This window comes from Phoxinus phoxinus (assembly GCF_949152265.1).
Source record: "Phoxinus phoxinus genome assembly, chromosome: 2".
NCBI classification, from domain to species: domain Eukaryota; kingdom Metazoa; phylum Chordata; class Actinopteri; order Cypriniformes; family Leuciscidae; genus Phoxinus; species Phoxinus phoxinus.
In genome coordinates this window covers 50,436,658-50,463,019 of record NC_136877.1, presented here as the reverse complement: position 1 = coordinate 50,463,019, position 26,362 = coordinate 50,436,658, and the positions used below count along the sequence as shown (strand labels likewise).

The 26,362-nt window shown below is 39.1% G+C and overlaps 4 protein-coding genes across 14 annotated transcripts in view; all 4 read left to right on the top strand.

Annotated features, from left to right (window-relative positions):
- The window catches only part of arhgef11 (Rho guanine nucleotide exchange factor (GEF) 11), a 51,083-nt gene extending 43,534 nt beyond the window's left edge, over nucleotides 1–7,549 (top strand). For 9 of the 10 annotated variants that reach the window (XM_079601447.1, XM_079601450.1, XM_079601446.1 and 6 more), the window contains 3 exons: nucleotides 1,079–1,386; nucleotides 2,358–2,493; nucleotides 6,097–7,549. In XM_079601447.1, coding sequence (XP_079457573.1) covers nucleotides 1,079–1,386; nucleotides 2,358–2,493; nucleotides 6,097–6,155 — 503 coding nt within the window. In that variant the 3' untranslated portion in view covers nucleotides 6,156–7,549. The remainder of the gene's footprint in view (nucleotides 1–1,078; nucleotides 1,387–2,357; nucleotides 2,494–6,096) is intronic. The other variant, XM_079601454.1, reaches the window with a different exon arrangement.
- The window catches only part of LOC306992573 (uncharacterized protein), an 868,003-nt gene that overhangs the window by 718,284 nt on the left and 123,357 nt on the right, over nucleotides 1–26,362 (top strand). The window lies entirely within an intron of this gene.
- The window catches only part of LOC306992642 (SLAM family member 5), a 239,746-nt gene that overhangs the window by 205,381 nt on the left and 8,003 nt on the right, over nucleotides 1–26,362 (top strand). The gene's annotated exons all lie outside the window — the stretch shown is intronic.
- Nucleotides 8,879–26,006, top strand: vangl2 (VANGL planar cell polarity protein 2). Of its 2 annotated transcripts, none has more exons than XM_079601690.1 (8): nucleotides 8,879–9,269; nucleotides 15,780–16,034; nucleotides 17,359–17,482; nucleotides 19,667–20,274; nucleotides 21,723–21,859; nucleotides 22,005–22,140; nucleotides 23,293–23,536; nucleotides 24,646–26,006. In XM_079601690.1, exons 2-8 carry the CDS (start codon nucleotides 15,964–15,966, stop codon nucleotides 24,904–24,906), a joined length of 1,581 nt encoding a protein of 526 aa, XP_079457816.1. In that variant the 5' UTR covers nucleotides 8,879–9,269; nucleotides 15,780–15,963; the 3' UTR covers nucleotides 24,907–26,006. The 2 variants fall into 2 exon arrangements, with proteins under 2 accessions (XP_079457816.1, XP_079457817.1); XM_079601691.1 differs by lacking the exon at nucleotides 8,879–9,269 and adding an exon at nucleotides 9,467–9,773.

Below are 26,362 nucleotides of genomic sequence, written 5' to 3'. Positions count from 1 at the left end.
ACGAACGCGGAAGTAGTTGTGCAAGTAGACCATTGAAAACATTATTACAAGCTCACCGTTTTGAATCGAGCTACGGCAAGCGGAGAGTTTTGAACACTGGCTGGTTATGTACTTGCTCAAAACATTATTTGGATCATTTTTAACCCAAAAAAGTTACGGACTGCAGCTTTAAATTAGGCTTTACTTTAAGAGAAACGTCTCAGATTTCATCAGAAAGATCTTCATTTGTGTTCTGAAGATGAGGGAAGTCTGACGGGTTTGGAACGACGTGAGGGAGAGTAATTACTGACACAACTTCATATTTGGGTTAACTAACTCTTTAAAAATAATTTAGTTTATTTTTTTATTGTTGTTAGTTTTTACTGGATGTCAACCGATAAGAGTTTTTTAATGTTATTTTAGTTCAATTTAATATATGAACTGTAGTCATTCTATTATTTTAGTATAATGTAATATTATTGCATATGTACATTTTATAATTTCAATTTTAATTTTAGTTTGTTATAGTAAATATTTAGTTTAGTTTAAATGAAAGTTTTCTCGTTTTTATCAGTTTTTGCTTTTTAGTATTTCTTTTTAGAGATGTTAATTAATTTAAAATTAATTTAATTAAAAAAGCACATTTTTCTGTAATTTATCGTAACATTAAAGTTTTTAATATATTTTTATATTGTAATAATTTCACATTTAATCTCACAATTAATTTCGAAACAATATAAATACTATTAATAATAAATACATTTTAAATTAAATATTTTTTCTCTCTCAATTTTTAGCCATTCCCCATTACAGTGTAATTGAAACTTTGAATTTAAGTGAACTCATAACAATATTCACTTAAACCCATTGTAATAAATGTCATGTTTACTGTGCCTTTAAAAATATCAGGGCTCAACGCTGACGTTTTTTAATGTATTGGTCCAGTCAAACCGGTTCAGATTTTTAGCTTTTTGGTTGTTTTTGACCCATGTGACCTTGTAAACAGTGCTTTAGGATGTCCAGGTGGGTCACTTTGTAAAGAAACACTACTTTTCCCCATATTTTTATCTTTTGTTAACTATAACTGCGCTGTTCCCAGGAAACGTGTTTTATCTGGTGATGCCCAAAGACCAGTCCAGCGCCCTGACAGACGAGAGCAGCACCGATGAGCTCACACACTCTGAGAACAGCCATCACACACACACCAGTGTGTGCTCGTCGTCCTTCGTCATCGAGGAAGAGGAGCCCGAGACGCCCTGCCTCTCTCCAGCTGACCCGTCGCTCACTGAGACTCGAGGGGAAGGCCTCGGCCAATCACAGACCAGCACACAGCGTCATGTGATCAAGAACTCGGACCAGATCTTCAACACCATGGAGGAGCTGATGAGGAAACTGCAGCATCTGAGGGTAAAACACACACACACACACACACACACACACACGTCCATGCACGTCCAGGCCATATTTGACCCAAATACAATACAAAGGCACAAAAAATATATATTTTACATTAAGAAATTGAAGTTTGTTTAGGCATGTTTGAAGTTTTAAAAAAGTTTTATAAAATAAATAAAAATGAGTACTTAAAATTATAATGTAAAAATTAAAAATACACGTATTTATTACATTATAGTAGTTTAATATTTTAATTTAATATAAACAAAAAATATATATATATATTTATGCAAAATTAAATAAAATTAATTTTTAAAATACGTTTTTTGGGGGGTATTCAAATTGTATTATTTTATTTTGTTATAAACACTATTTTTTTATAAACTTTTTTTTAATTCTATATATATAGGGCCGGAACTCGATTAAAAAAATTAATCTAATTAACTAGAGGCTTTGTAATTAATTAATCGAAATTAATCGCATTTGAATTGCATAATTATAAATATTTGACCTGAGAACAGTGAGAAGTAATTTTTTTTCACATGGATTTTTAGTATACCATTGAATAATGACTGAATACATAAGCTTAAGCAACAACATATTGTTTATTTGTGTTCAACCAAGTCCAGCAGACCAGTGCTATTGTTGCCATTAAGTGTAGCAATAGCATATTTACATTTCAGTACTAACGTTACATATAGTACATTTCAGAAATCCAGGTAGCCTATAGTTAGATAGACCTTCTGTAAACTATGTTTTTTTAAGTTAAACAAAGCGGTCTCGTCAGCTTCTTTATTCATGCTCACTGCGGTTTGTTTTTGTCTGAAGTCATGAACGCTAGTTGGTGCTCCAGTATAATCGGTCCGCCGAAACTCATCCAGTGATTGTATTGGTTATTTATTGTTCAGGTCAAATGTTGGCCTGCGTGTGTGTGTGGTGAGTTTCAGCCGGGCATATACACATGTTGTTCTCTTCTCCTGTAGGACATCGAAGCGGATCACTACACACTTCTGAAGAAGTTACGAAAGCCACTTCCTGTTGCTGAAGCCTCCGGTGATGTCATCTGCCGGTGTCCCTCAGCGGCCCGGACGCCTTCAGTGGACCGAGGAGCCGGAGACGGTACGTTACTCAATAACAGAGTCATGCGCTCGCAGTGCTGTTCAACACCTTTAAACCCATTTCCACTGCACAAAATGTGTCTTTAAAAGGGATAGTTCACCTAAAAAATGTAATTAGCCCATGATTTACTCACCCTGAAGCCATCCTAGCTGTATATGACATTCTTCTTCCAGACGAACAGAAACAGAGTTATATTTAAACATGTCCTGGTTCTTCCCAGCTTTATAATGGCAGTGATCGGTAGTCTATGCCAGTGCATCTGTGATAGTGTCCCGAACGGCTCTGGGGGTTAATAAAGGCTTTCTGCAGTGAAGCGATGCTCGTCTAACACCGTGTCCTAACCAGACGCGGTGCGATAAGATCCAGCGACAGATCATTTGTCTGTCCACACTAGGGGTGTGCCGGTTTCAGAATTGGTGATGACGGTTATGATGTGAGTCAAATGTGACGGTTCGTAACATAACCGTCGTTTTTTTTTTTAAATCCTTAAAAAAAAAAGAAGCAATGAACATGCTTTGTTTTAAATAAATCACACACACTAAACAAATCCTTTTAAAAACGTAGGCTGCTTAAACTATATAAGAGCTGCATACAAATGAATGAGTAGGCCTAAATTACAAATGATAAAATCTACATACCTTTATCAAAGAAAAAAAAAGTCGAACAACGATTGTTGTGATAATACCTTAATTAAACTAACTAAATACAGGAAACAAAAAAAGTGCAATGACATTTTAAATTCCTAATCTTTTTCGACTTCCAAGTTCCGTGACAGGAACACCAACATGTTCACTTTACTCGGTTTTAGTGACGATCTGACAGGGGTAGCTACCCGCAGTGCTAAAAACTCGCTTTGATGCTGTGCTTGTAGCACAAATACACATGTATTTACGTGCCAATTTTGCTAAGAGCGGATAGCGTGTGTCTCCCCACCATGCTAGTGGATTAGCCGTAGAGTCAATTGGTTCTTCTTGGAGATAGCGGGTTAACTCCGTGTCAGCGCGCGCTCTGATCGGTAAAGGGGCAGATATTTCAGACCTCCGTTTATTAGGGAGATCTCCAAGATTTCTCAAAGCCGCACCCGTCTAGAAAGGATGTAGCAAAGATATTTAATGCTAATGCATGAGGCATAGGCATAGTTTCATTAATTTACGATGAGATGCGCTCTAGTTCACAACGCAATGCAAGTGAACGCGGCGCGGCGGCGCCTCAATGTCACGGTTATTATATTGTCTGCTATATTATTAAATACATGCAATTGGTTGATGAAACATTTATTAAAATTAAGGTACAATTTGTACAAAACGAAATTCGCTTTAAGGAAAGGCTTACAAAGCAAAACTTATATGAAGTGGTAAAAATCATTTCTGACGATTTACAAAACAAAACTTCATTAAGTGGTAAAAACCATGTCTCCCGATGTATTGCGCATATTATGATCCTATCTAAAAAATTATTTTTATTTTTTTTTATTTTTTTTTATGTTTGTAAAAAATATTTTAATAACACGGTTTTGGCGGTTATAGAGTTCTAATGACGGTGTTTAACTATAACCGTCGGTCTCACGGTTATATACTAACCGTCACACCCCTAGTCCACACTAGACGCCACTACGAGATGCGTACAAATCAATCAAAACCCACAGCCAATCAGAACAGCGTGTGGGTGGAGTCTAAGTGCACAGCCAATCAGAACAGCGTGTGGGTGGAGTCTAAGTGCACAGCCAATCAGAACAGCGTGTGGGTGGAGTCTAAGAGCACAGCCAATCAGAACAGCGTGTGGGCGGAGTCTAAGTGAACAGCCAATCAGAACAGCGTGTGGGTGGAGTCTAAGTGCACAGCCAATCAGAACAGCGTGTGGGTGGAGTCTAAGTGCGCAGCCAATCAGAACAGCGTGTGGGTGGAGTCTAAGTGCACAGCCAATCAGAACAGCGTGTGGGTGGAGTCTAAGTGCACAGCCAATCAGAACAGCGTGTGGGTGGAGTCTAAGTGCACAGCCAATCAGAACAGCGTGTGGGTGGAGTCTAAGTGCACAGCCAATCAGAACAGCGTGTGGGTGGAGTCTAAGTGCACAGCCAATCAGAACAGCGTGTGGGCGGAGTCTAAGTGCTCAGCCAATCAGAACAGCGTGTGGGTGGAGTCTAAGTGCACAGCCAATCAGAACAGCGTGTGGGTGGAGTCTAAGTGCTCAGCCAATCAGAACAGCGTGTGGGTGGAGTCTAAGTGCACAGCCAATCAGAACAGCGTGTGGGTGGAGTCTAAGTGCGCAGCCAATCAGAACAGCGTGTGGGCGGAGTCTAAGTGCGCAGCCAATCAGAACAGCGTGTGGGTGGAGTCTAAGTGCGCAGCCAATCAGAACAGCGTGTGGGCGGAGTCTAAGTGCACAGCCAATCAGAACAGCGTGTGGGTGGAGTCTAAGTGCACAGCCAATCAGAACAGCGTGTGGGTGGAGTAAGTGCACAGCCAATCAGAACAGTGTGTGGGTGGAGTCTAAGTGCACAGCCAATCAGAACAGCGTGTGGGTGGAGTCTAAGTGCACAGCCAATCAGAACAGCATGTGGGCGGAGTCTAAGTGCACAGCCAATCAGAACAGCGTGTGGGCGGAGTCTAAGTGCACAGCCAATCAGAACAGCGTGTGGGTGGAGTCTAAGTGCGCAGCCAATCAGAACAGCGTGTGGGCGGAGTCTAAGTGCGCAGCCAATCAGAACAGCGTGTGGGCGGAGTCTAAGTGAACAGCACCAGAGAGTAATTTTGACGACAATCGCAAGAAAATGAATCAAATTCACAAATATTACACCATTTAAACAATATTCAAACACATAGGCCACTGAGTTACTAAAACAATCTTTGTCAAATAATACATTTGTTTGTTCACAGTTTGAACGTTCTTGTTTCCATTCGTTTAATTTCAAGATCTGAGGTGAATTATCCAGTGTTGCTTTTACAGCTCAAAGCTGGAGCACTAAATTATATTCAAAGTCACATGACACGCTGTTAACATTAAATAAAGCACATAAACAGCACCTGAGATGATCAGTGCCACACTTTGTGTTTGTTGTTCCAGCGCGACGCCGCAAAAAAGTAAGAACCGTTTCTAATATAGTCGCCACATATAGTCGCCGCGGCTGGTTAGGACAAAAACTGATTAACATGGAAAAGACGAATTTATCGCGTGCCGCGGAGGACACGGTGTAAGAAAAAGATCCATATTTAAAACTTTATACGTAATGATGAACGCTGGAGCGCAGAGGATAGAGAAAACAAAACACCAGTCACGAATTAGAAGTTTAAAACGAAATTTTGAGATAAATGTGGGCGGAGCTTGGATTGCCCAGCCCTGTGTGTCTGAGCCGCGAGAGCCGTCAAAGCGGACGCTATAGCGTATATATATATATACTCCTACATCATCAAGTGTAACTCTTGTGGCGTAAGTCGACTTGGGGTGGCTTCAGGGTGAGTAAATCATGGGGTAATTTTCATTTGTGTGTGAGCTATCCCTGTAGCCCGTGGTGTGTGTGAGCTATCCCTGTAGCCCGTGGTGTGTGTGAGCTATCCCTGTAGCCCGTGGTGTGTGTGGCGCTGACGCGTGTCTTCGCTGTTGCAGGTAAAGAGGGCGTCCCGACAGAATCCGCTCAGCCTGAAATCCAGTCCACTGGCTTCTGACGGCTCACACTGGACTTCCATCTCGCACGCACAGACTCACGCAAACACACTATGATGTAGCCCCTTCCCAGCATGCCTTGCACCTGGAAGCACCTTCCAGGCTGAATTATGTGTTGTGTGTGTCAATTCGTGACTTGAGAGACGGGACGGACGACCCTTCGGCCCGCGCTGAGAGAGAGCGAAACGACGGAGAACGAAAAGTGACGATTCGAGAGAGAGAACGTGAAATGCGATTGGTTGATGGGAAGAACGGAAGTGATGCGTGACGAACAGGAAGTGATGTCGCGCGGCTGAAGACATGACTCTGTCCTTTGAAGGAAACCCCAGCACTTTACCTGCTTTACATCTCGTTTTCATCGTCAACCTGAGCCGTTGAATGCGGCGTCCACGAATTCAGGATCTTTTGCACTGGGAATAAGGATGTCTCACGGATATATATATATATCTCGCTAATATCGTAGCTCATGTTTGATTGCGTAAAACACTACGCGAAAGAAGGAAAACGACAAAAGCTGAAGGTTTTATTTTATTTTGTTGCATTTTACTTTATTTTTATGGAAGAAATAAAATATCCAACAAACGTTTGTTCAGTTTCTACGCACTATTAACTGGACTCCTGTTTATATCGCGCAGGCGGAAAAAAAGGGGCGTGTTTATGAATTCTGACATCATGTCATGTGACCGGACACACTTGTATTACGTGTAAATACTGTGAACGTTTGTTCGTCACTTGCTCAACGGCTGCTTGAAAACACAAAATGAAGGGATCGGCATTTCTAATAAATGAAAACCAGTTTTATGAGCGTTTAACTCGTCCGCCTAACCTGCCGAAGGAGGATTGTTACCTCACCTCCTTTTATGTTTTTCGTTTATTATTATTATTATTTGAAGGGTTTTGTGTATGCGAGAGAGTGTTTCAGAGACGTTGCGTGTATGGATAACCGCTGTTAACTCAGGTGGAGAGATGTAGACGTGTTTCTCTCGGTAGCTTTAACTCTTCCCCGTGAGTTTTCTCCTCTTCTTTCGTTCCCCGCCTCATTCCTCCATCGCTTCACGTCGTTCATACTCGTCGCCAGCGGTTTGTCGCACGGGGAAGAACGGAAAGCGCGCGCTCGTGCGAACTACTGTAAGTTACGTAAACCTTTGTGTTTTTATTTTTACCACTCATGTAATATAGTTCACGGCCTGTTTTATATGTTCATTTTCTGTAAAGCTCTGGTCATTTCTTTTAATTTTATTTTTGTAGATATGACGAACATAAAAGATGTGTAAATTATTTTCTCTCCCCTCTTTTTAAAAACGGCGAGATTGTTAGATGCACAGAAGGAAAATGAAAACTCATGTTTAAAAAAACTCATTTGTTTTGTGAAATTAAAAATATGTTTAAAAAAAATTGCTGTGTTTTTTTTTTTTTTTTTTGGTGGTTTCTGTGTTTAAAACCTGTCAGAACTGATATCTCACTTTCCTGTAACTTTATCTCTGATAATGAAGAACAAGCTGCGCGGGAATTGGATACGACCTTTGAAAACCTTATATCGTTCAATATTTTACCTATATTATGCACAATTATATAGATAGATAATGTTTGGCACTTCAGTTTGTCCATTAATAAAACAATATACGCACATACAGTGTATTAATTACAATATTGGGCAAAATAATGGTTTGGATCATGTTTCCTTTTAGAGTTTATTTTTTAAGAATCGCATTTTGTCCATTTTGCTGAAAAGCCTGTGACAACTTGCCCCTTTACAGGACCAATGTGCCACTGCATTTTTTTTACCTTCCAAAATGTATCAATATATCCTAATAATGAGGCAACACCTAATACAAACTTACACATCAGAAATAAGCAGAACATATAAAACTTGATACAACAAAATCTAAAATGCATACATGTAGGCCTATATACAAATTCATATGTACATCTACATATTCCCATACATCAAACGTTATAAATATTGAACATTTAAAACATATGAAAACAAATTTTTTATCATAAAAATACAAAAACGAGTTCCTTCCTGCAGTTTACAATAAAAATAAATAACTAAAATCATTCCTGTAGTTTCATATAAAAAAATATCTTCCAAAAAGTCGGTAATTCCTACAGTTTAAATATAATAATACAAAATATGTTCCAAACATAAGGTAATTCCTACAGTTTAAAAATAAAAAATATTTTCCAAAAATTAAGTAATTCCTGCAGTTAAAAAAAAAAAAGTTAAAAATATGAGGTAAATCCTGCAGTTTCCAAATAATAATAAAACATGTTCCAAAAATTAGGTAATTCCTGCAGTTTCAAAAAATAATTTAAAAGAATAGCAAATATATACCAAAAATTAGGGTATTTCTGCAGTTTACACAATATATAGGCCTATGTTGGAAAATTTTGGTAATTCCAATTGCAAATAAATAATAGCCTAATAAAAAATATGTTCCAAACATTAGATAATTCAATTTCAAATAAATAATAATAACAAATATGTTACAGACATTAGATCCATTTCCATTTTAAATATGAATGTGAATATTTTCAAAACATTTGGTCATTTCAATTGCAAATAAATAATAATAATAACAAATATGTTCCAAATTTCCATTTTAAATATTAATAATAATTTGAATATTTTCAAAACATTTGGTCACTTCAATTGCAAATAAATAATGACAAATATGTTACAAACATAAGGTCATTCCTGATTTTTGTATTCTCTCACACACACACACACACACACACACACACACACACACACACACACACACACACACACACACACACACACACACACACACACACACACACACATGTATGTTCCCCTGTTCCACACATGAGTGTGTTGTGCAGGGCGCGCGGAGGGAGGAGCAGGAACATGGGGGAGGTCTAGTGTGTCTCCGGTCTCCGCTCTCGGTCTCGGATCGAGTCGGGCGCTCATTCGGGGCGTGTTTCAGCGCAGGTTTGAATGGAGACGGAAATATGTGAGTTTCTGTGAAGAAAAAAAAAAAAAAAAAAAAAACAGGGACGCGAAGTAGAGCCGCAGGCCAGAGCACATTCACGCTCACTGACCCGGAGCTCTACACCAACAGGAAGAGGATTTTACTCGTCTGCAAACTGTGAGTTTATCCACAAAAGAGGATTTTCTTTCTGCTTTTTTGTGTGTATCGTGTGGATTATTGTTTCTGTTGAAAAGAGCCACAAAGACACGAGTGAAAGTGGTTTCTGCATGTTTCTGGCGATGCAGAGAGTCGCAATTACACTTCCGTTTCTGAAACATTGTATCATTAATATCTCATTAGGATTGTTTTCTACCGGGACAACCTATTATATCCAGTCTGGTGTGGCATCAAACGGTTAAAGTTAAACAGTTGGTCGTGAATCTCTCGCGGACTTTGCGATTAAATACACGGGTAAATGAACCTCAAGATTCGCTTTCATTGTGTTCTGCGAACTGGGCGTTTGAATGCGGGTTTGTTTCTGAGCTTCTGTCGGGACTCCTCTTTGTGTTCAGATCCACCACAAAAGCGCCCGATCGGGAGACAAGCTGCTCCCGGGTACAGCCCAGGACGTTTTATGCTTTGACTCTGTTTGCAAGCACAGTTAATAGTATTAAATCGAAAGTAAGTTGTTTAGCTGTTTAGCCGTATCTCGATAAAGTGATATTTAACGTAATGATTCACTTTTGCGAATCGATTCGTTTCGTATCCCGCTTCGTTTGAATCACCCTCCCAGAAGCTTTTGTATTTCTTACTTTTTTGTTTACTTTTATTTGACTGTTTTTCATTGTTATTTTGACATGTTTTTGTGTTTATGATTCCAACATGTCACCCGCCTCACGCTCGCAGTCGAGCAAATTACGAATAGGCAGCGAATCGAATCGTAGATTGAAAGGATCCGGTTCAAAAGAATGACTCGTTGGCCATTCGAGCATCGCTAGTAATACTTATTCACTGGATGTTACATTTAGTGCTGATTATAATACAATGAAAGTAATATAAAATATTTCCACAACCCATAAATGTAACTGGGTAATATTAATTTATTTTTAATTGTATACGTTTTCCTCAAAACTGAACTCTTAATGCATACTTTTTGCATTTGACCTTAGTGATTTCAATCTTACGTGCATAAATTTAAATCAAACTCGTATAATTCAAACTCGTAAATTTAAATCAAACTCGTGCACTCTCGTTTAAGTGATTTGTCATTGTTTGCTTTTCACTCTCAAGCTAGACCTCAAAAACTAATGCTCGTACTAGATACCCTTTTATAAGGTTTTTTGTTGTCTAAACTTTTTACTTGTATGCAGAACGTATACAACAATCAATTTTCTTCTTAATTGTGTTAGTTGTATTCAGTTAACTGTGTCACGTCGAGTGCGGTCGCATGAAGGCCCGAAAGCCTCGGACTCTCGTACGCGCTGTGCCGTACGTGTCGCGCATGTCACGTGGGGGTGATTGACGCCGCCAGTCCGAGGCTTTGAGGCCCGTGCGGTGCGATGAGCTCAGATGTGTCATGTGCCGTCTCCTAGGAGACTGTAACCCGAGAACTAGATTAAAACACTCAACGGACTCTCATTATAACACATTTTTACGTTACAATATGTTTTGATCCTTCATAAACGAAAGTGCAGTGTAGTTGAAATTTTAGGCTTCGTTTAGTGCCTGTAATGTGTCTTGTGGCACCTGTGCATGTGTGTTTGTTCAACTGTGTTGTTGTTTAAATAGGTCAGATGAGATCTGGAATAATGAGTAACTATATCCAGGCAGAATACACACCTGGGACCGGTGTCTTCGTTCATAAATCACAGCTGCCACGCCTAACCTTCACACACACACACACACACACACATTACTGCAGCTGCAGAACGCATCCACTCGGAATACCAGATGAACTTCTGGGGCTTTACAGTAAAACTGTGGTGTAAAACCTGGTCTTGCTGTCCTGAATTCATATTCAGTATCTTGTAGGATGTGGACACTTGTGTTGGTATCATGGACCTCTTGAGATTGTGAGGTCTGTCTGCTAATTTAACCTGTCTCATGATTTAGCCTAATTTATTTAGTTAGTCAAGCACCAATCTTTACTTCTGTGTATTATATTGTTCTGACATTAGTTTTCTCTTCTAAAATGGGAATATTCACACTCTTGTCCATCCTATCATCTATTGGTCATTACATTTAATCAGCCAACATTTCTACATTGATGTATTTATATCTAGTATGTTTTGTGTGTCAGATTGTTCCACTATCACACCTGCAGCTGAAGCGTTTACGAGCAGTTCCCACATAAACACGATCGTGTTCAGAGCTTTGTCCCAGGTGTGGTCACATTAGTGAAATGTCATGAGCAAAAATGGTCCATTGTTTATAATCTAGCAGCTTTCTGTTTGGTTAATGTGGTGAATTCGCTCAAACAACTTGAACTGTTGTGAAATCTGCGTGGGGATCTTTCGCCTATCGTGTGGATTCCTATAGAAATGACTGGATTTGGCTAGGAACAAATCTCCTGAATGACTGTAAATGTGATGTGATGTGGGTTAGTTCACCCAAAAAAACACGTCCTGACATCATCACACCCTCGTCACTCCAAACTCGTAAGACTTTCCTTCATCTTCTGAACCCAAATGGAGATATTGTTGATGAAATCGGAGAGATTTCTGTCCCTTCGTTGACGGTCTACATAAATACCACTTTCAAGTCCCAGAAAGGTACAGACATCATTAAAGTAATCCATGTGACTCCAGTGGTTTAACCTTGCAAAGTGGCAGTGGTGTTACTGTCTGTGGCAGAAATATCTCTGATTTTATCAAAAACATCTTCATTTGTGTTCTGAAGATGAAGGAAAGTCTTACGGGTTCAGAACGACATGAGGAGGAGTAATGCCTTTTAATTTTTGGGTGACCCTTGGACTAAAACTAGGGAATATAAAAATGTCTAATTTTGGGGAATCTTGAGGAACTTAAATGTTTTGAGACTATTTAATGGTGAAGTCAAAGAAGTCATACTGGGTCACATTTGCGTTATTAAAAGGAAAAAGAAACGCTAAGTCACGTTGGTGTCCAAGTCGCATTTTATTAGCAGCATATTCAGAAATAATGTAAAATACTGGTCGTACAAACTTTATTTTAGTTCCTGTCACTCCACAAAAAAATCCTTAAAATGTAATATACAGAACAAGAATGAAAAGTGCAAGTATAAAATAAACATATATTATAGTTGTATTCCTTATAAAAACGAATAACTTAAATTGAATTAATGCGTGGGAAATGCACTGTATTAATACACTTGTGAACAATTGACTTGTTGCATTAACCGATATTTTTCTGAAATCGAAAAAAACAAAGTTAGTTTGTGATTTCTGATAGGAATGGTGTGTGTGTGTGTGTGTGTGTGTGTGTGTGTGTGTGTGTGTGTGTGTGAGACCTCCTCAGACTGATGGGTGACACATGCTCCGAATCCGTCCTGCACAAATGGTGTCTTATCAGCTCCGTAAACAACTCCTGACGGCCCACACACACTCAGCATGTGTGTTTGTGCTGGAAGAAACGCTGTCTGTCTCGTCGCGTCTCACATGAGTCTTGTTAGGAGACAGAAATGTGAGCAGAAATAGACGCCGCTGCAGTGCCGCCTCTAATTTAGATAATCGAATCGGCCTGTTGCTTTAGAGCGAGCAAAACAACTCTGCGTAAAAGCCTGCAAAAATAGACGGTTATTTCCTAATACTGTTTTAAGTTTCATACTTTCATATAGGGGTGTACGTGTAAAGGTCAGACGGCCATAGAAACACACACACACACACACACACACACACACACCCCGTCTGACCCATCACACGTACCCTCGCATTCATTCCCATAGTAACACACAAGCTCAGTTGCTGTGGAGATGACAGGCGATGGCTGGGGAATGTGTGTGTGTGTGTGTGACTGAGTAATAGGGTTTTTATGGAGATGCCGAGGTCCTTGTGCAGGACGCTGTGGCGGACTTACTTACAAAAAGTGTTTTTGATGTTCTTAAAGCTTTACAGAAGTGTGTTCGTCTCAGTAACACTTTTTACAATGATTAGGATTGCGATATTTTCCTGCGAGATGTTGAAATGCGAGGACAATGGCCATCATTCATTGCGTGAGCAGAACGAATTTCTCATTGTTGCGTAAATTGTTGCGTTTAATTGAATGAGACGATTTAGGTGAGAATGATTTAAGAACAATTTCCCCAGCCCGTGATTTAAGAATACGGCCCGGCGTTTTTACATGAAGGTCAAATGTGAGGTTTCGGGTTTGAATATGTGTGTAAATTAGATATTGAGGGAAATATGTGAGAACGTTCCCTGATGGCACAAGATGTCTGTTAAAGATCTGATGAACACGTTTAAAACGTTGGTTTTACTTGCATTCAAGGCTAAATCATAAACATCTTAAAGACGTTTTCTAAATGTCTATTTAACATCTGACAGGAAATGTCTTGGAGACGTATTGCAGACAAACACACACACACACACATACACAAAAAAATTAACTAGTAGGTTTTTGCACTTTACATAATATATTTATTTAGTTATAATAATTGTTTGTTGACTTAATGTTTTTTTTCTTTTCTATTAAGGTCCACATAATTATGTTTCAACTTAACAGTACAAAATCCTAACATGTTGTCTAAGTAAACACAAAAAAAAACATTTATGTTAAGTAAAAAGTTTGTGCATCCAGATGGGGGTGGTATAGTGCAACTTAATTTGATTGTGTTCAATCTGCTTAAATATATGTTAAATTTAAGTTTACTTAATCCGTTTGTGTTGGATTACATGAATGATTTGTTGCATTAACTAAAACTTGTTAGTTCCCAGCATGCTTTGCATATGGTTGAATAAGAGAGAATAAATGTTAAAATGAAGTGTTATTTTAAGTTTTTTTGAGAAAAGGAGAAGACTTGATAATGTTTAATGTGCAAGTACATTGGAATTATTAAACCATTTAAATTACAGTGGGTTACCATTGTGGAGAAGAGTGGAGCATTTTGATTGGCTCATTTGGTTGTGGACTGATTCGGTATTTAGTACTTGTTTGGTCTTAAATCATAGCATTTAAGATGCTAATATGTATAGCAAATAGCTAGCTATAGTCAATAAATGTAATTGTCACTAAAATTAATGAAATATTAATGGATGAATGAAAATAAAAACTCCTGAATCATGTCAGAAAGCCTTGAAAAATTCACTCTGAGATTACTTAAATCGGGTCGCTTAAAATTACTCAATTCCACGATGTTGAAGTTACATGAACAAATTATGTTTGTTTAACGTAATCCAGTTGTGTGTGACCTGTTGAGACAAAAAAAGTTAAAGCCAACATATCATTTTTTGAGTATATAAAATAAACGTTTCCGATATGTGTGTGTGCTCGTATAATATGCAAATTGCATCCCTATATACATCCTTTTATTTGTAAGTGTTTCCTCTTTTCTGTCCGCGATTTACATGTTTTGCATATAACTTGATTTAAAAACAAAATACATATATAATTGAGGTGCTTCATTGTTTTGGCCCTAAATTGTCTTTTCAATAGCTGTATGTTTCCATCCAAAGATACAAGTTTTAACTTATGTGCAAAATTGGGATATAGCCTAGCGTTAAACATTTGCAGAATCACCACTTCCTGGGAAACTGGCGCAAAATATCACCAATAAACATGTAAGTTTCTGCAATCGGGGAAGAAATTGTGTCTCTTTTTCCCTCCATCATAAACGAGTGTGTCTCAGAGCGTCAGGCGAAACACAATAAACGCTGTCGTGTTCTCTAGCGCTCGGATGCTGGTGTTCGGGAACGCCGTCGTGTGAGACGCTTCCCGAGGGAATTAAACCAAATCATTCTGATCACACACTTTGACTCGGGCGTTTCAGAAACACCAGACCAACATCTGAGATGCTGCGATGCGATTGGTCCGCTGGTAACTTAGTTATCCAATCACATCCACCGTTTTCTGCTGCACATCGAGGGCTTTATTCTGTTATTGTGTTTCCACCATTGTCTTATTATCATGTGATATATTATCCACTTCAATGCTTAACTGAAGTTTTCTTTTTTATGCAAACTTTTACGTGCACAGCTTTTCCGTCCAGTTTTTATTTTTTTATTATTAAATTTCAATTCACATTTCTTTGTATGCCGCTTCAGAGCAGCTTTACTGAAAATGCATTAGTCCACTTTACAGTTTAGTGTGATCTGTCTCTAAGTTATGTAGGCCTATTTCAGAAATGTAAAGTTAGCGAAAAAGGTATACATTTTTCCAAATGTTTGATATTTTTGTATGTTTGATATTTTTGTAACATCAAACACAGCTTTTCGGGTTTGAAATGAACCTTTGTGAGCATCTCAAGAGCTCATCTGTTGCCGTTTCCTCCGCAGTCACGAGTTTATAAATGTAGATATTATCTGTCTAGTTTAATTTCCCCTTTTGTTATGTTCGGAGGTGATTCACTAACACACACCGACCGACTGTTTGGGGACATCTCATGTTTCAAAAGCATATAAGTGTTAATCCTGTTAGAAAAATAAGTGTTAGTTTATGATTAATTTCGGCGCTGTCCAGGGTTTGGTGGAGCGCTGACTGTCCCGTGTGCCCACAGGTCCGTCCGCTCCTCTCCGCCGGCCTCCAAGATAGATTCTCTCAGGAGTAAAGTGGAACTGCTGAAGCTGCCACTGTCTCTGTCGTCCAAATCCATCTCGGAGCGCAAGTCTCAGCTGGGAGGAACCGCCGAGCGCTCCAGGGGCGGAGCTGGGGCCCGTAAACCCCGCCCACCGGCCCCAGACATGGACAACGAGTCGCAGTACTCCGGATACTCCTACAAGTCCTCCCACTCACGCAGCTCCCGCAAGCACAGGTGCACACAGTTCCCAGTTTAAAAACATGTTTCCCTCAGAATTGGACTTTATAACTTGAGTTTATATCTGAGAGAGAAAAAATGTCACAATTGCGGGATGTAAACTTGCAATTGTGAGAAAATAAGTCAGAATTGTTAGTTGCAATTACCTTTTTATTTTTATTCACTGATGGAAACAAGTTTTCATAGTTTTTTTTTGTGATACTGAAATTGGTGAAATGTCAGTGATATCAAACTTTGATGACATAAAAAAAAACTTATTTAAAGCAAAATAACTACAGTAGCCTATATTGTGATGTATACATGCATATATACGATATATAGGTCACCATATCAGTATCGGCCGATTATATGTACATTTCTAATGGTGCTTGCTCGCAAATCCCTTAATTTTTATGGGAGCTTGTTTGGAATAAAAAAATAAAATAATATTTTATAACCAGAGTTTATATCTAGGAAAAAAAGTCAGAATTGCAAGATGTAAACTTCTACTTGCTCAGGAAAGAAGTCAGAACTGTAGGATAGTTGCAGATCCCACAGGTTTAATAAAAGCTTGTTTCCGCCACAGAATTAAAAAAAATGTAAAAGATCATTGTGGATTTTTTTCCCTCAGAATTGGACGTTATAAGTCGAGTTAATTGTGGGATATACATGTGCAATTGTTCAGGAAAGAAGCAATTACCTTTATATTTTTATTCAGTGACGGAAACAAGTTTACGTAGTTTTTTGTTAAATCGAAATTGGTGAAATTTCAGTGGTATCAAATATTTAAAGCAAAAAATAACTATAATATATATAGCCGTCTAAAGCTGTCTTTACACTGCAAAGGAAAGAAAGAAGCCCATCTCATAACTATATATGTAATATATAGTTATGAGATGGGCTTCTTTCTTTCCTTTGCAGTGTAATTATGGAAGCTTGTTTCCGCCATGGAATATAAAAAATGTAAAAGATAATTGTGACTTTTTCCTCAGAATTGGACGTTATAACTCGACTTTACATCTTAGAAAAAAGTCAGATTTGCGGGATGTAAACTTGCCTTTATTATTTTATATTCAGTGACGGAAAGAAGCTTGCATAGTTTTTTGTGATAATGAAATTGGTGAAATGTCAGAGGTATCAAATTGATGATATAAAAACCTTATTTAAAGCATTAATAACTACAGTATATTGATATATAGTGTATAGATTTTTTTTTTTAATTATTCATGTTGATTTTGGTCAAGAAAGTCGAAGTTTCTTTCTTTCCTGTGCCGTGTACAGACGGCTTGAGTGTGTTTGCCGGCTGTCTGATGTAACGTGTGTGTTGTCCCGTGTGGTTCAGGGACCGGAGAGACCGACACCGCTCTAAGAGCCGGGACAGCAGCAGTCGAGCAGACAAGTCCGTCACCATCCAGGCTCCCGGAGAACCCCTGCTGGACGCCGAGTCCACACGCGGAGACGACCGGGTCAGTGCGCGCACCACGGGTGTTCACAGAGCATCACAGGGACACGAGCAACACAGCACATCTACATCAGAAACACACTTCTCTTTCTTTGGGGCTTTTCGACCAGCAATATTTTTGATTTGCTTGGGCTCTTTATTTATTTTTGTACAGCACTTTGGTCATTTTATTGTTTTTAATTGTGCAAATATTTTATTGTTCCTTAAAACAGACTTTTTTTATGTCTTGTTTTCTTGATTTTAATTGTGAGGTGTTTCTGACGGGTCTCAGTGCGCTTGCTGGATCGAGATCTGTAGCAGTTTAGCAGCTAAATGGACACATAAGTGCCGTAACATGTCATCTTTTTAGTTTTTGTACATTTTTATGTGATTCTCTTTTTTTTTTAGTTTTAATAGTTTTAGGACTTGAACCTAATATTTTTATTTCAGTTACTTACCAAGGCAACATTTCCAATTTAGTTTTTATTCTAAGTTTTTCATTGAATATTTATATATTTTTTAATTTCAGCTTTAATTAGTGAATGTGATTTTTAACATTAACAGCACTCTATGTAACTCATCCCAATGTTCATTAGTTAGTTTTATTAATGTTTTAAATAATCTTTTATTTTAATTTTGAGTAATTTCGTTATGTGCTTGCCATATTATTATTATTATTATTAAATATTACTATTTAGGTTTAATTTATTTTTATTTCAGTTTTATTTAAAAAAAAAATTCCAGTTAATAACTTTAGCGCTTCAATTTATACGTATTTCTGTTTATTGCCAAGGCAACATTTCTAATTTTCGTTAAGTTTAAGTTTTCAACTAAGATTTTCATTTAATTTAAGCTGTATTTCAGTTTTTTTTTTTTAATTAGTTAAAATCCTCCTGTAGTCAATAATTGTATTAAAACTCAGTCTTATGTGTCCATTTTCTTTAAAATTAAGATTTATACATCATAAGCTTTCCATAGATGTATGGTTTAAAAGGATAGGACGATATTTGGCCAATATACAACTATATGTGAATCTGTAATCTGAGGGACCAAAAAAATCGAAATATTGAGAAAATCTCATTTAAAGTTGTGCATTTATGTTCACGATTGTGCTGCATTCACTCACAAAAATACATGTTTTATATATTTACGGTAGGACATTTACTAAATATCTTCATGGAACATGATCTTAATATCCTAATGATTTTTGTCATAAAAGAAAAATCTATAATTTTGACCCATACAATGTATAGTTGCTATTGCCACAGATATACCCGTGCGGCTCCAGACTGGTTCTGTGGTCCAGGGTCACATGTGATCGCCAAAATGTAACATCAAAAAAAAATTTTCCCTGAAAAAATATCTTGAATGTAACTATACGCAGTTCTATGAATATGCAAATGAGCCCCGCCTCCACTCACTCACTCAGCTCAGAGATCCACTGGTTGACGATCACACGTTGATCTGATTGGTTACAAGGTAGTGTGTGACGTCAGAAACACCAGTGATTTCAAACGGTGTCTTTGGTTCACTGCAGTTTTAGGCTATGAGTAAACCGTTTTTTCAAAAAAGTCCTGAGCGCTTTTTTTAAACGCCACCGCCGGCGTCTTTTTCTGCAGCTCAGAGCGTCTTTTAAAGTTGAAAAAAGTTTAACTTTTCTGAAAAGAACGCCCTACGTCAAGCGCCTTTTTGACAGCTGACCAATGACAAGCGAGTAGCGAGACCTGTCGTTTCCATAACAACAAGAAAAATGGACACGGTGCCGGTAGAAAAACAATCGTCCTTGTTTCGGAGCACAAGGAGCTGTTTGATATGAGTACACAACTCTATCATAACATACATCACAAAGAGGCTGTGTGGGCACACTACTGTTGCAGCTGTTGTTATAGCAACAAAAGACGCGCTCGGCTGCTATTTGTAACCGAACGCGCAGCGGTTTTTTTTTTTTTTGCTAAAAAAACGCCGTGGTTAACTTTTTTTTGTCAAAAAACACGCTAAGTGTGAACGTAGCCTTAAAGAGACCACACTCAACAATGGTGTTGACATTAATTTACACATGATTTGTCTTAAAGCATATTAAAAACACCTCATAGACACATAAACATCATTAGAAGCACAGGGGGACTTTAACGACACAAGTCTTCTGAAGTATCAGACTCGCTCCTCTCGGTGTCTTATATTCACAGACTCTCTCTTGATTCCCCGTCAGGATGATAACTGGGGCGAGACCACGACCGTAGTGACCGGGACGTCCGAGCACAGCGTCTCGAATGAAGACCTCACGCGGGCGTCCAAAGAGCTCGAGGACTCTTCGCCCCTGGAGTGCCGCCGTTTCGCGGGGCCCGTCCTGAGTGGCATCCTGGGCCTGTTCGCGCTCCTGACGCCGCTGGCCTTCCTCCTGCTGCCGCAGCTGCTGTGGCGCGACTCCCTGGACCCCTGCGGGACGCCCTGCGAGGGCCTGTACGTGTCCCTGGCCTTCAAGCTCCTGGTCCTGCTCATCTCGTCCTGGGCCCTGTTCCTCCGGCCGCCGCGCGCCACGCTCCCGCGCTTCTTCGTCTTCCGCTGCCTGTTGATGGCGCTGGTCTTCCTCTTCGTGGCGTCGTACTGGCTCTTCTACGGCGTGAGGGTGCTGGAGCCCCGGGAGCGCGACTACAGGGGCATTGTGGGATACGCCGTGTCGCTGGTGGACGCGCTGCTGTTCATCCAGTATTTGGCGCTCGTGCTCCTGGAGGTGAGGCACCTCAGGCCGGCCTTCTGCCTCAAAGTGGTCCGCACCACCGACGGGGCCAGTCGCTTCTACAACGTGGGACACCTCAGGTGAGAGGAAACTCACTTCACATGTTTTGCAGATCATTGCACCGTCTCCTCATTTACTATTGTTATGATTCCTTTATTATAGGGATGCACCGATATGAAAATGTTGGTCATACCGATAACTCTTTACAATTGAAAACCGATCATTGCTAAGGGCTTCATGACAAGCACAGTATCTTCGTTTCCTATCATTATCATTATTATTATTATTATTATTATGATTCCTTTATTATAGGGATTCACCAATATGAAAATGTTGCCCGATAACACTTTCTATTTGAAATCTAAATCCAAATTTATATATAATTTCTGAGAGCCTGATACAAAAAACAAAAGTCTCACCATTAAAAGCCACGTCCCAAGCACACAAGTATGTCCTCATTATAATTTTATAAAGCCGATATGACAGATTTGCATGTTGCACTGAACTGTATTTTCCTTTTTTTAAGTGATTTCAATCATATTTCAAGCTATTCAAAAGCATCATGTTGAACAGTGCACATCTGAAGAGTCTCGGCTGAAGGAAATAATCCATTATTTATCGACTTTAATATATCGGCCACATTTTCTTATTGGGCCGATAACATTATAAACAAACATATATCGGCCGATATATTGTGCATTCTTAAAATTCAATAATACAACAAATCACAACCCATTCCCTTACCTTACTGATGCATTATTCTGAGCATAAATAAATCAATACAATATAACCAAAGAAAATATACACCGCTTTAGTGAAGATGTTGTTTTCCCAAATGTCCGTTAAAGCGACCCAAACTCAAATTGGACAGGTGTTTTTCCACTGAAATCACACATAATGCTCTCGTGTTAATGAACTAGGCTCATTTTCCAGCTCCCTTAGAGATAAACAGTTTTACCGGTGTCGAATCCATTCAGCCGATCTCCGGGTCTGGGGTTAGCACTTTTAGCATGCCCCCGGACCACCCTATAGGTACCGAGATCCACCCACAAACATAGTGTGTGAAACACAGTAGGCTATATGATGGTCTACAAAAATTATTATTATTATTAAAAACGTATTATTAAAATACATGATCCGTATTTGACCGCCTCGGTTTGAGCCAGGAGCGACCCTGTCACAGCCTTAGCGGTTTGATAATCGCACTAAGCAAAACTCTTCATTATTGAAGCATCTTTTATTAGATTGTGCTAGTTTTAACCCTTTTTATTCAGTTTACTCTTTTGAAGACATTTTTAACAAAGTTAAACCAAATATAGTTTTAAGCAAAAATTAATTGTAAACGCCTGATATAGTTTTACCATAAAAGTGTCTTTCCATGAAAATATCCACAGAAGCTTGGCGTTACAAAACAAACACAATCTCATTAAGCCATATCGCAATATTGGTTTTATTTCAATTACACAAGTGTCCCTAAAATAAAGCAGAGATGTGAACGGTGTGTGTGTGTGTGTGTGTGTGTTCTCAGTATCCAGCGAGCAGCGGTGTGGGTCCTGGATCAATACTACACTGATTTCTCCGTCTACAACCCTGCTCTACTCAATCTACCCAAGTCCATCCTGTCCAAAAAGATGTCTGGATTTAAAGTCTACTCGCTGGGAGAAGGTACTCACCGCTTTGTCATGTTCTTTCTCCATGTCACGTGTGTTTCTCTCCTTTCCTTCCCAAAGTATCTGTTCCACTTTAAGTGAATGTGATTTTGATGTGTTTGATTGTCCGCTGCTTGAGACGTGTTGTGTCTGCTCCCCAGAGAACAGCACTAATAACTCGACGGGTCAGTCCCGGGCGATGATCGCCGCCGCCGCCCGCCGGAGAGACAACTCTCATAACGAGTATTACTACGAGGAGGCGGAGATGGACCGCCGGGTCCGCAAGCGCAAGGCCAGGTCAGAGTCCTGGGAACACTGCCACATATCTGGGGGAATCTCACAAAACACGAAGAGGAGTCAATTATTACTACAATAATGATCTAATTATGAATATATCAAACTTTGAATCAATCAAAATGTAGATGGAAAGTACTTAAATATAATGAAAATAATCAAAGCATGTGTTGTTTTTAAAGGGATGCACCGATATGAATTTTGTCCGATACCGATATATTGGCAGAACATTTTTAATCCAAATTTGTATATAATTAGAGTTTTTTTATGTGACCTGAGCATGTTGTCATGCACTCTAAAGGACACTGGGTTAAAACAACCCAATTTGGGTTGTCATCATCCCAAGGGCTGGGTAAATATAAATTTAGGACAATTAACACATGGATTAATTTTACCCACCAAATTGGGTTATTCACCGCACATACTGGGTTGATTAATTTTTACTGTAGTACTAGGCTTAAAAAAATCATATTTTTCAATAAAATTATCATATTTTACAGTATAGCATATTTTATATAGTTTTGAATACATTTTGCATCAAGTATTAGAAGTAAAAAATTAAACATGTATGAGTAATTCAAGTGTAATCGACCAGCAGTCTCAGAACATATTTTATATTTCTATGTATTTATATTCTGTATGATTTATTTTTCTTTTTATGAAATCATAAAACTTTATGCAAGGCATCAGGCATTTCCATCACGTGAAAAGATAGACTCATTTAGGAGACTCATATTTGATGTGTATTTTATATACCGGTACCTTTATGTTGCTTTGCATAAAATTAAATGATATACAGCACAATAATGAATTTATAGATCAAATTAAATATACACAAACCCAAAGTGTATTTTCCCAAAGACATGCACCGTTTCGACGGCGCTGCACTTCTCTCTCCTGAAGAGGTCGCAAAAACCCCCCAATAAACAACTCAACCCCTGGGTTATGTCTGACCCAGGAGCTGGGTTACACAAAAACTACCCAAACACTGAAAAAATAACCCAAACATTGACCCAAAAGGCTCAACCCAGGATTGGGTAGAAAAAATAGCCCAAGATTGTTTAGTGTGAGGTTAATTAGTGTGTGTGTGTTGTTCTGCGGTGCTGGATTGAGTGTTTGGTGTGTGTGCGCTCATAGCTGTGTTTCTCCCCCCAGGCTGGTGGTGGCAGTAGAGGAGGCGTTCACTCATATCAAGCGGCTGCAGGACGACGAGGTGGCGGCGTCCCCCAAACACCCGCGCGAGGTGATGGACCCCCGCGAGGCGGCGCAGGCCATCTTCGCCCCCATGGCCCGAGCCATGCAGAAGTACCTGCGCACGACCCGCCAGCAGCCCTACCACAGCATGGAGAGCATCATCGCCCACCTGCAGTTCTGCATCACACACAACATGACGCCCAAGGTGACGAACACACACCACACACACTTCTGCACGCAGCACTCACACAGCTTAGTGCAACTTAGTATTTCACAATATACAGTAGTCAACATTTGAAGTGGATCAAAAAAAGTTCATCAGTTGTCCTAGGACAGGAACGGGTATTGTTTAAATCGTTTATCAAGCGACGGGAATACTTTCCGTGCGCAACAATAACGACTTAATTCAAGTATTAATTTTCTTCTGTGTGGGCGAGTTCATGAAAACTGTTCAGCAATTCACTTTTTTGTCAAAAACATTTTAGAGATGATTTTTAAATTATAAAAATACATATACATTTTATGTTGAAATATTCTTTACATATATAAAATCTTTTAAAACTAATTTTAATGAATTTAAATGAATGAATAAATATTAAAAAATAAATTCAATTTATTTATCTAATTATATAATCATCTGTTATTTTACACAAACTTTTCCTAATTAAATTAATTATATCACTTTTTTTTATATATAAACTTGTGTATATGGATATGATGTCCATGTTTAACAATGATGAATGTATAAGGAAAAGTGTATATTTTATGTCTGGTTATGTTACTGGTGAATATTTCATGTTTTTTTCCATTTTTTTTTTTTCCATCACTGGTTTATTTTAAGTATGGTGTAAGAAATTAACTGAAAACATTTGTTCCAGTATAAAGAATTAGCAAAATGCCGTTTAAAGTACATTTTGATTGAGTTTAGCCTGCAAATCAACATTGTGCGTGTCCCACTGGTCATAATAAAATTACATTTAAAGAATATATTATAATATATATTTATATAGAACTTGTCCTTTTCCTAATTAAATTATCACTCTTTTTTTATTTTTATTTTTATATAAACTTGTGTACAGTATATGGATATAGTTTAACACTGATGAATGTATAAGGAAAAGTGTATATTGTATGTCTCGTTACTGGTGAATATTAAATTTTTTGTATTCCATCACTGGTTAATTTTAAGTGTGATGTAATAAATTGTTCCAGTACAAAGCATAAATGCAGTTTAAAGTACGTTTAGATGTAGTATAGCATGCAAATCAACATGCCTTTTAATCTCCTGGTATCTCTGGTCTCTGTGTCCACCAGGCGTTCCTGGAGCGGTACCTGACCCCGGGCCCCACCATGCAGTACCAGCGTGAGAACGGCAGGGGGCGCCAGTGGACCCTGGTGAGCGAGGAGCCCGTGACGTCAGCGCTGCGCCAGGGACTCGTGTTCTCCCTCCGGCGCCTCGACTTCGCCCTGGTCGTCACGGTGACGCCCCTCCCCTTCTTCAACCTGGGGGAGGAGTTCATCGACCCCAAGAGCCACAAGTTCGTGATGCGGCTGCAGTCGGAGACCTCTGTGTGAGAGGACCGAGAGACAGAGACAGAGGGACACAACCACTCCACTTTCTTTCTAGATATCACTTTTAAACGACTGTTTGTATGTTTTTTTATACACTACATGAACTCCTTCCATCTAGAGGCCGTCAGGATGACTCTAGACTGACTAACTTCTGCGTTTCAGCTGTGAGTAATGATCAAGTACAGTTCACACTTCAGTCTCTGCGAGACGCACCAGCAACTACACACACACACACCTTCAAAACCCATGACAAGTGATGGAAACACTATAAGATTGTAGCGGAGAAATCAAGTGCTTTACTATTGAATGATTGTGGATCAAAAGCACATGAGAAGCATGTTTGTAACTCTACTCGTCGTGAATGTTTTTGAGATGTCGTATGTTTTTGCAGTACTTTATCCTTTATCCTAATATGAATCGAGGGGCCTTTATATCATTCGTTTACATTGTTCTGTTCACCAGCAAACCCACTGTCCGCTCCCTGGCGCGCGGCTTTCTTCCAAACACAGCCGTGGTTTGGTGTGTACGTCTGTCATGACCAATCATATGTGTGACCTTTATATAAAATGCAAAAAAAAAACATGAATGTGTGCCAATCGTTGTGCCTGTGCCTGCAGAGCTATGCACACACACACACACACACACTCCGAACCGGACTCAGATATCCAGTGGTTTGGGGAAACGAATGACCTCGTCCATCCCGTGAACTCAAAGACGACAGTGACCCCGAGCTGGAGGTCGATTCCCACATCCTGTACATAACTCATTCTGCTTCACACTCGCGGACGTCAGCGAAAGAGGAATCTGACGAGGCGTGGGTGCTCATGACCTTCAGAACTGACCGTTTCGTTTTTAGGCCTGATGCATGGATGCAGGCGATGCAGTTTTGTACTCTTTTTTTATTTGTATTACTTTGTATGAAAGTTAAGCTAATCTGTTAACATTTTCCCTTAAAAAAAATGGTTTGTTGTAAAGAGATTTGTAGATTTGTTTTTTTTTTTGTTATTGTGTGAAAACCTTTTTGGCGGTTGATAATTTCAGAACTAAAAATGTTGCAGCCTTTTTTTTCTTTCTTTTTTTAATAAAAGATGAACTGGACTCGAGTGTAAAGAGTGTGGCTCATGCTTTGAGTGTCTGATGATAGTCTGGGTTATAGAGCAGTGGTTTTCAAAAAGTCCCCTCGCCTAGGTTTTGGTGTCAAAGCTGAAGTGAGTCTTGAGCGCTTTGGCTTGCTGCCGATCACACCGCTTGCCTATCGCCCACACTGTTGGTTTGCTTTTTTACAAGAATACAAATCATTTAGTTCATCAGGACAATGGACGTTACAGCTGTAAACTGCAAGCCTCGGCTCCGTACAGCACGAGCTGCAGACTTCACTCTCGTCACGTGACCACTTCTCTCGTCACATGATCACTTCTCTAGTCACGTGACCACAGTAAGGCGAGATGACTGGCAGGGC